Below are 10,000 nucleotides of genomic sequence, written 5' to 3'. Positions count from 1 at the left end.
TAGATTGTAATGGCGACCAAATCAATCAAAGCAACAAAAAAAAAAAAAGGTGCTTTAAACTTGTCACATTACTGAACAGTAAAATTCTTCTTTTGTATATAGGGAGGTGGAACCCTAGTTTTTAAGGAATTGGACTTTCTGAAGGTTGTGAGTTCAAATCCCAGCCTCAACCAGGCTGCCACTCCTGGGCCCCTGATCTAGTTCTTAACCAACATAGCTGCTCAGATGTATGAATGAGATAAATAAGTGTCCCAGTAATGTTAGGAAGCTGTGGTCAGAGCGCAGGTTCAGCCATGATACAGCACCCCTGGAGCACTGAAGGGTAAGGGCCTTGCTCAGGGGCCCCAAGAGTGGCAGCTTGGCAATATCAGGGCTCGAACACCCAATCAATAACCCAGAGCTTTAACCACTGAGCTAATAACTAGTTGCTTACAAATGCAGTTATTAGCTATAAACACAAACTCATTCCAGATCCTTGGAATAAAGTCAAAAAAAAAATTTTTTCTTCAAACTTTGTGGCGTGATCATGTGATGGGCTAAACCACAGCTTGAACACGGAGCACAGGAAGATCTTGGTTTTAAAGTTTTTTGCAATACTGATGCAATGCTCATTAATTACAGAAACTCGTTATATTTCTGGTAAATGTATTTTTATTTGAAATATTTTGAGACAATTTATTTTTTATGGAACAGTTGCATGTTAAATAACTGCTGCTGTTTTCTGTGTTCTCTGAGACTCATGAGAATTTGGTGGCGTGTGTTAATCCAATTAAATGCATTCAATTTTGTGTGTGTGTGTGTGTGTGTGTGTGTGTGTGTGTGTGTGTGTGTGTGTGTGCGTGTTTTGCCATACACAACAAAATGTGGAAACTCTTGCATGCACCCACACGCACCCACACACACACACACACACACACACACACACACACACACACACACACACACAAACACAAATCATATCTGCTTTTTGTTTTATTACCCAGCATGAGCACACAATCTGATGTGTGTGTCTGTATATGTGTGTATATGTGTGTATATGTGGGTGTATGTGTGTGATCGTGTGTTTGTGTGTGTGTGTGTGTGTGGGTGCTGTTCTGTGTTAATGCTCCAGTAGAACAGCTGTGGGTGTCAGATGCTGTGTGTGTTGATGCTGTGTGTGTTGATGCTGTGTGTGTGCTGATGCTGTGTGTGTGTGTGTGTGTGTGTGTGTGTGTGTGTGTGTGTGTGTGTGTGTGTGTGTCAGATGCTGTGAATCTCTTCTCACTACAGCAGATGAAACAATGTGCTGCCTTTTTCCTCAGGTTTGTTTATGAAGGCTGACGCAAGCACATAGCCCTGCACTGCAACGCTGCGCTGCTCATCATCACACAATCACGACACGCCGTCGCACGCCGTCACACGCTGCCTCGAGTCTTCACGTACAACATGGTACATTTAAACAAAGAAAAGACATACACAGTTTTTATTTCTCAAGCTCAAGCAAACAAAGACAAAGCAAGAGCCAGGAGACGTAAACAGTAAACAGGTCAGCTGACACCAGGAACTCCGAGAACCAGGAACTCCAGAAAACTTCAGGAACTCCAGAAAACTTCAGGAACGCCAGTTTTCTCGTCACTACAATTGAATTCTTCTCTGCAATTGACGTAAAAACACGTCTCTTTTATTGTTCTGGAGCCAACCAGAGCTTAGATACACAAGCCAAGATGCACTCAAGCCAAAATATCTCTCTGCGTGTCAGTGAAAAGGCTTTCATAAATACATACACTCTATTGTCAAAAGTTTGCAGACACCGTTAGATTGCTACAGTCTTCTTCTTCTTCTTCTTTCGGCTTCTCCCATTAGGGGGCGCCACAGCGGATCATCCGTCTCCATACCCCCCTGTCCTCTACATCTGCCTCTTTCACACCAACTACCTGCATGTCTTCCCTCACCACATCCATAAACCTCCTCCTTGGTCTTCCTCTTTTCCTCCTTCCTGGTGTCTCCATCCTCAGCATTCTTCTACTGATATACCCCATGTCCCTCCTCTGCACATGTCCAAACCATCTCAATCCATCTCCCTCACCTTGTCTCCAAAACGTCCTACATGCGCTGTCCCTCTAATAAACTCATTTCTAATCCTGTCCATCGTCGTCACTCCCAATGAACATCTCAACATCTTCAGCTCTGCTACCTCCAGCTCCACCTCCTGTCTTTTACTCAATGCCACTGTCTCTAATCCACACAACATCTCAGGTCTCATCACAGACCTATAAACTTTCCCTTTCACTCTCACAGATACTCTTCTATCACAAATCACTCCTGCTATCACTCTTCTCCACCCACTCCACCCTGCCTGCACTCTTTTCTTCACTTCTCTAACACACTCTCCATTACTTGCTACAGTACGTGTTTCTTTTTGAACATCCCATTCCGCATCGAGTCCCCATTTGCTCTTATAATTAGCTTTGCTCTTCTAGGAAGATGTTCCCCTAGATTTTGTGGAGATTCATTCAACCATAAGGGTGTTAGTAAAGTCAGGTAATGATGGAGGTGAGGTGAGAAGGTCTGGGGTGCCATTTTAATTCATCCAACAGGTTTGGAGCTCCAGAGCAGGAGATCTACCTGTTCAAACCATGTAAAGCAGATTTTCATGCACCTGGCTTTGTGAACAGAGGTATTGTCATGCTGGAACAGGTTTGGATCTCCTAGTTAGAATGAAGGTAAAAAATATCCTGCTACTTCATCTAAAGACGTCGTGAACACCACTGTGGGGTGGCGGTTGCTTAGTAGTAGAGAAGGCATTGGATTCTGGATGAAAAGGTCACAAGTTCAAATCCCAGCACCACCAATATCCCAATGCTGGGCCCTTGAGCAAGGCCCTTAACCTTTGCTCAGTGGTAAGTGGTGCTGGATAAGGATAACTGGCAAATGTGTCTCCAGATGAGTGGAAAAGTCAGGTGTCCCAATACTTTTGGCAATCCAGTTTATTTCTATACATATAAACACTTGGTGAAAAATGAGGAAAAAGCTCCTGGAGTGTAATACAGAATTGTGAAGTTCACCTGATTTATGAATCCTGATGAAATCGGCGCAAATCAGAGCGGCAAAGGTGCTAAAAACATGCAGCGCGTGTTTATTTATCTGTTAAATCACCGCGTGCTGGAGCTACGTCATGGAAACACTCGGTCGTTTCCCATGGAAATGTTTCCACACGGCTGTAAATAACCCGAACCGGTGCCAAAGGTTTTTTTTTCTTCTTCGCTGAACCTCGGATGGTGGCTTTATAAACAGGGCCACACGTGCTACGGATTTGTGTGCCCTCGTAAAACAGGGAAGAGCGAGAGATCAGCTGGAGAGAGAAAAAGACAGAGAGAGAAAGAGAGAGAGAGAGAGAGAGAGAGAGAGAGAGAGAGAGAGAGAGAGAGAGAGAGAGAGAGAGAGAGAGGACAGTGAAGGAAGCCGTGTATAGTCAGGCATCCTGAGGGATCGGCTGTTATTTGTGAGCCTGTAAAAAGCGGAGCTGATTTCAGGCGACTGCTTGTTTATGGCTCTCTAGAGTGGGGATTGGGACAGAGCCACTCGCTCGATTCCTCACACGGTGCTCTCCCTCTGTCCAAATGTCCGCAGTTTGTTTCGGATTTGCGCAAAAGTCCATTGTAATAATGCCACCAGAGCATGGTTCCAGCAAATCTGCGTTTCCTTGCAAACGTATTCACACCCCATGACCTTTTTCATACACTGTAGTGTTAATAAATGGACCTGAATATCAGCATCATAGATATTACATGCCATGGATAAGCTCCAATAAGTATTCACCCCCCTGTCTGATCTGAAAACCCTTAGCCCCTTAGGGTCCCCAATACCCCTTAGGGTCCCCAATAAAAAAGACAGAACTCAGAACTTAATATACGAGGTGGTATCGAAAAGTTTCGGGACTCGCTCTGTTAAGAAGAAACTACTTTTATTTATTTATGTTTCCACACTACCACCTTTAAAATAGTCCCCCTCCACGACAACACAGCAGAACATTCTGGAACGTGTCCTGGAAGTCTTCTATTCGAAAGCGTGTCAAGCGCCTTCTGCGATTTGCGCCAGATCTCCCCCGTGGTGTCAAAACTGCTATCCCAAGTCGTCCTCTTTTCCCTAAACATGACCAGGTCCATATTCTCCTCCTCCACCGCCTCCTCTTTTTTTCAGTGAATGTAAAAACCTCAATCGCCAAAAGCACCAATCGTCTCGCTTTATATGTTTAACACTAGCCCAAGCTGATGATGTTCGACACTACGACTATTTATTCTCATACATTAAATTGCTTAATAACCTAGGATTCATAGAAGTCATTTTTCATAGGGGTGGCCAGGCAGGGGCCAGCAGTTACTCTGGGGTGGCAGAGAAAATATCATTATGTTAACAAACCTGACACTCATCTAACCTGTAAAGAATTGTTTTTAAGTATTGTTGGTGCCCGGAGATGTGATTTTTTTGCTAAAACTCCAGGCACTAAGGTTGCGCCGCACTTCCTGTTTCCCACTATTTACAAATGCTAATTTTGGAAACTCTCACGATGTCTATCAGTGCTTAGCGGTGAGTGTTGCAGATATTTCTCGATCCGAACATTATCATACATGCATGATCGCGATGCGGAGTGATCAGTGGGGTCGCCGAGATTAGGTCCTTGATGGCCTCACCCACCCGTGGCCACCCCCTAGGCTCTGCCCCTGCTAGGAGTCATCACAGTCCTGTCTGCATCCGTATCCAGACATTTATTGCATTCGTGTTGCACCGTGTGATCGGTAATGATCTTATACAATTTTGTCTTCTTTGAGGAGATCCTGTTACTTCTGGAAACTAGAGGCTGGTGTTCACAGTAACACCCAACAGTGCTTCACATCCACATACAAACTTGCACACATACACACACTACTTGTTTTCACCCGCTGGCAAAAAAAACAACACAGAACTCACCTGCGGGTCCTCGGGCTTCTTCTCTTCTATGTGGAAGGTTTCCGTCCCGTTCTCTAGAGACGTGAAGACTGTGGAGATCAAAGCAAAAAAACTGATTTTGTTGATTACATTTTTACATGAAATTTAGTTTTACATTAAGCACAAAAATGTACCCAAAAAACCAAACTATGAGTCACCAATCAGTCAACAATCCAGAAAAGAGGAAACCAGAGAACCAGAAGGAAGCCTTTGGTGCATTAAAGTGTTTGATTATGATAGTGTTTATTGAGGTGTTTAAAGGAGCCGCTTGAGTTGTACAGTATTTGATGTGCAGCTAGTCGTTAGCATGGGTTCAAATCATTTTCTTTATGTAAATGTTTCTTGGACGGATCTTCGTACCTTCGTTGTGATATCATACGGAGGTTGTTTCTGGTTTACGGAGACATCGAGGCATTTGTTCGTGTGTGCAAGATTCGAGGTGTTTAGCGGATCATCTAGTTGTCTTAATTATGTCGGCTAATTAGGTTCTTCAGACCCACGTCCCAACGTGATTGTATATCAGGATTGAACATAAAATACAAAAACAATTATAGTTTTTCACTACTGATACTTGAACTTCTGATACGAAGGTCCAACTAATAAAAGTAAAAGGTAAACGATTTCTACATGAAAAAACAATATCTTTCCAAAAGGATCACGTTTACCCTGCATTATGTGCTGAATTCTGAAAGCTCTTGTAAAAATAGAGAGGACATGGCTGCTACAGACTTCCTGTCTCACCGGTGTTTTTACGAAGCCGTGATCTAATCCTGGTCCGGCTCCTGGGCAGGTTAGAGTTTATGGATCTGTTTCTATCACAGTGTGTGTGTGTGTGTGTGTGTGTGTGTGTGTGTGTGTGTGTTCATGTGTGTGTTTGGAGGTGTTTGCGTTCTTACCATCGTCGCTGTGTTTCCTGATGAGTTGTGCATGACTGCAGTGGGCTGCTTCTTCAGGAACCTGAGCAAGGTCACTGGACTGAAAACAATAACAACATACTTGTTAACACACACACACACACACACACACACACACACACACACACACACACACACATATATATACAAACAAACAAACACACACAGACACACACACACACACACCCTGAGGAACTTAAAATTTCTCAAACAAAAGTATTGGGACACCTGAATTTTCCAAACATATGAAATGAACAAATGAACAGAACAGCAAAGGTCGCTATCTATCTATCTATCTATCTATCTATCTATCTATCTATCTATCTATCTATCTATCTATCTATCTATCTATCTATCTATCTATCTATCTACCTATCTAGCTGTCTGTCTGTCTGTCTGTCTGTCTGTCTGTCTGTCTGTCTGTCTGTCTGCGTGCGTGGGTGTGGCCAGTTCTTATGATACTTGTATTTTAAATATAAAATAAGATTTTGTCATTTGTATTGGAGAGCTTTGATAAAATTGGCTTCACATTTTGTATCCAAATACTTTTGTCCTTTTGCAGTTTTAAAATACTGTAAAAGTTCATGTTGACTTCACCTCTGAATGCACCTACTCAGTATTTTGCCCAGAATAGTTGAGATCAGAACACACAAATTATGCAGATAAATCAAAGAAGGTGGCATTTAAGGTATTTGCTATTTTTCATTTTGATGTATCTTTGCCCAGTCCTGTGTGTATGTGTGTGCATGTGTGTGTGTGTGTGTGTGTGTGTGTGTGTGTGTGTGGTGTGTGGTCTGGTCAGTCCCTCACTCCCTCACACACTTTACATTCGCTTTACCTTTATGGGTAATAATTGCTTTCGAGTGGTTTTATCTGAGCATCACTGAACTGGCAGGTCTGTGTGTCTGTGCTGATGAGATTGTGTATCTCAAGTGTGTGTATCCTGAGAGTGTGTATCCTAAGTGTGTATGTGCTAAGATTGTGTGTGTGTGTGTGTGTGTGTGTGTGTGTGTGTGTGGTGTTTCTCTTCGAAAAAAAACAACAAAACTAAAAGGCTGTAAAGGCCAAACAGTCAAACAAAGTTAATCTGTATATACTGAGAGCAAGTAAAATGGTTTACTGCAAAACACCATCATGTGATTAAAGTCAGAAAGAATCAGTGTCGTGCTGTTACAGGAACGAGGGATGAAGCAAAGTCACTGTCCATTAGACTGAGATGAAAAGATCAATCGTTCAGATAAATAGGTAGAGAGATACAAACTAATCAGCATTTATTCATCTGTTTATTTAACCATCTATCCATATTAGCTCCATCCATCCATCCATCCATCCATCCAGCCAGCCATTTAACTACACATCCATCTATCCATCCCCCTGTCCATGCATCCAATTATCCCTCCATCCATCTATCTGTTATCTAAACAATCTGACTATCAGAGGTGGAAAGTAATGAAGTTTAAATACTTTGTTATTGTAGATTTTTCTGGTATCAGTATTTTACATCACTGTTTATTTTTCACTTTCACTCATTACATTTTTACACAAATATCTGTACTTTCTACTTCTTACATTATCAAAACAGACTCGTTACTTTAGTTTTAATCTATTTGGTGACATGATCAATATTTTTCTGCTCATTTCGCCGTTTTCAGTCCATCAACCTGTTTGTTGTCATTGTACGGCTTTTTCAATCCACTGGTGCATCATTTCCTCTCACACACCACAGACGTAGACTAGTTTCTGAAGCTCACAATGATCAGGACAGAAAGCAGTAAGAAGTCTGGGGTTACCGTGGATGAGACAGAGGGAGTCAGTGATGAGAACATGACTGAGAACAGAGACTTTCCTGATCACCTGATCATCATCATCTCTTTCTCTGCTTGTGTTCTACATGGTGGATGTTTAGCCTGGATACATTCATTAGAGAACAACATTTTAAATTCGTTTTGTATTAATATATTGTGGAAATTAAAACCTTTCCTTAGAAGGAAATTACAGTCCTTTCTTTACTCAGATATAAATATATATAAAAAAAACTCTAACCTGATCGTACAGATAAGAGCGATACATCATTCAAACATAAAGAGTCTGCTTTTATTTGTACACACTCATAATAACAACAAAACACTGTGCTTTTGTCAAATAAAGAAAACAGACAGGGGGCGCTCTTTGCCATGTCTGTCATCTCTCTTCACAAACACATAAACAAAAAACAACCTGAATCTCAGTGAATATTTGCCTCACAGACATAATAAAGATATAAGTAGAAATCTTCAAATGTTTTTTACATTGAATATAAATATTCTCTGATTATTTAATCTGTATGAAAGTTAGACGAGGTACAGTTTCTCCGGTATCACCTCATTAACCGTCCGTGTGGAAACATAGCAAAGGTTCCGTTTGATGTCCAGATGATTTTTGTCATTTAAAACACAATTATATTTAAAAGAATATTTTGTCTTCATGCTCTATGTTGAGTTTGGTTTCATTAATTATAAACATACTTCTGCATAAAGAATCAATATTTGTCAATGGCCATGTTGATTAGAGTATTTAAAACGTATTCAATAAAGGTACATTGAGAACAGATAAAAATGTGTGATTAGGTTGCAATTAATCACGATTTAATATTTGAATTGATTGACAGCCCTAATATTAATATGATGTGAGGTTCAGTTACAGCGTGACACTAAAACAGGTAGTAATAATCACTACTGTTTACTGAAGTACATGTCAGAGCACAAACTTCTTTACTTTAACTTGAGTGAAAAAGCAGAACTTCAACTTTTACCAGAATCTTTTAAATCATTAGTATCTGCACTTCTACTGAGTGAAGGATGTGTGTACTTTTACCATCTGTGCTGACCATCCACCCGTTTATCTACACATCTAAATATCTATCCATCCATCTATTTATCTACACATCTACATATCCATCCATCCATCCATCCATCCATCCATCCATCCATCCATCCATCCATCCATCCATCCATCCATCCATCTATTTATTTACACATCTAAATATCCATCCACCCATCTATTTATCTACACATCTACATATCCATCCATCCATTCATTCATCCATCTATTTATCTACACATCTACATATCCATCCATCCATCCATCCATCCATCCATCCATCCATCCATCCATCCATCCATCTATTTATTTACACATCTAAATATCCATCCACCCATCTATTTATCTACACATCTAAATATCCATCCATCCATTCATTCATCCATCTATTTATCTACACATCCATCCATCCATCCATCCCTCCATCCATCCATCCATCCGTCCATCTATTTATTTACACATCTAAATATCCATCCATCCACCCATTTATCTACACATCTAAATATCCATCCATTCATCCATCTATCTATGTATCTACACATCTACATATCCATCCATTCATCCATCTATTTATCTACACATCTAAATATCCATCCATTCATCCATCTATCTATGTATCTACACATCTACATATCCATCCATCTATATATCTACACATCTACATATCCATCTATCCATCCATCCATCCATCCATCCATCCATCCATCCATCCATCCATCCATCTATATATCTACACATCTAGATATCCATCCATCCATCCATCCATCCATCCATCCATCCATCCATCCATCCATCCATTTATCCATTTATCTACACATCTAAATATCCATCCATCCATCTATTTATCTACACATCTACATATCCATTCATCCATCCATCCATCCAAACATCTATCCATCGATCATCCATCTACTTATCTACACATCTAAATATCTATCCATCCATCCATCCATCCATCCATCCATCCATCCATCCATCCATTTATTTACTCATCTTAATATCCATCCATCCATCCATCCATCCATCCATCCATCCATCCATCCATCCATCCATCCATCTGTCCTTTACCAACCCATCTGACCATCTATCCATATACCCACTCATCTATTTATCTATACATCTAACTATTCATTCAGTCTATCCATCTATTTACCCACCCAACTAACCAATCTATCCATCCATCCACATAGATAGATAGATAGATAGATAGATAGATAGATAGATAGATAGATAGATAGATAGATAGATAGATAGATAGATAG

At 40.7% G+C, this 10,000-nt stretch overlaps 1 protein-coding gene across 3 annotated transcripts in view; it reads right to left on the bottom strand.

Annotated features, from left to right (window-relative positions):
* The window catches only part of stac (SH3 and cysteine rich domain), a 68,417-nt gene that overhangs the window by 13,071 nt on the left and 45,346 nt on the right, over positions 1 to 10,000 (bottom strand). For all 3 annotated transcript variants that reach the window (XM_046855944.1, XM_046855946.1, XM_046855945.1), the window contains 2 exons: positions 5,862 to 5,940; positions 4,948 to 5,015 (listed from right to left, as the gene is read on the bottom strand). In XM_046855944.1, coding sequence (XP_046711900.1) covers positions 4,948 to 5,015; positions 5,862 to 5,940 — 147 coding nt within the window. The remainder of the gene's footprint in view (positions 1 to 4,947; positions 5,016 to 5,861; positions 5,941 to 10,000) is intronic.

Source organism: Silurus meridionalis, chromosome 8 (genome assembly GCF_014805685.1).
Source record: "Silurus meridionalis isolate SWU-2019-XX chromosome 8, ASM1480568v1, whole genome shotgun sequence".
NCBI classification, from domain to species: domain Eukaryota; kingdom Metazoa; phylum Chordata; class Actinopteri; order Siluriformes; family Siluridae; genus Silurus; species Silurus meridionalis.
Note: the sequence above shows the minus strand (reverse complement) of the source record. Positions and strands in the feature narration are given on the sequence as shown.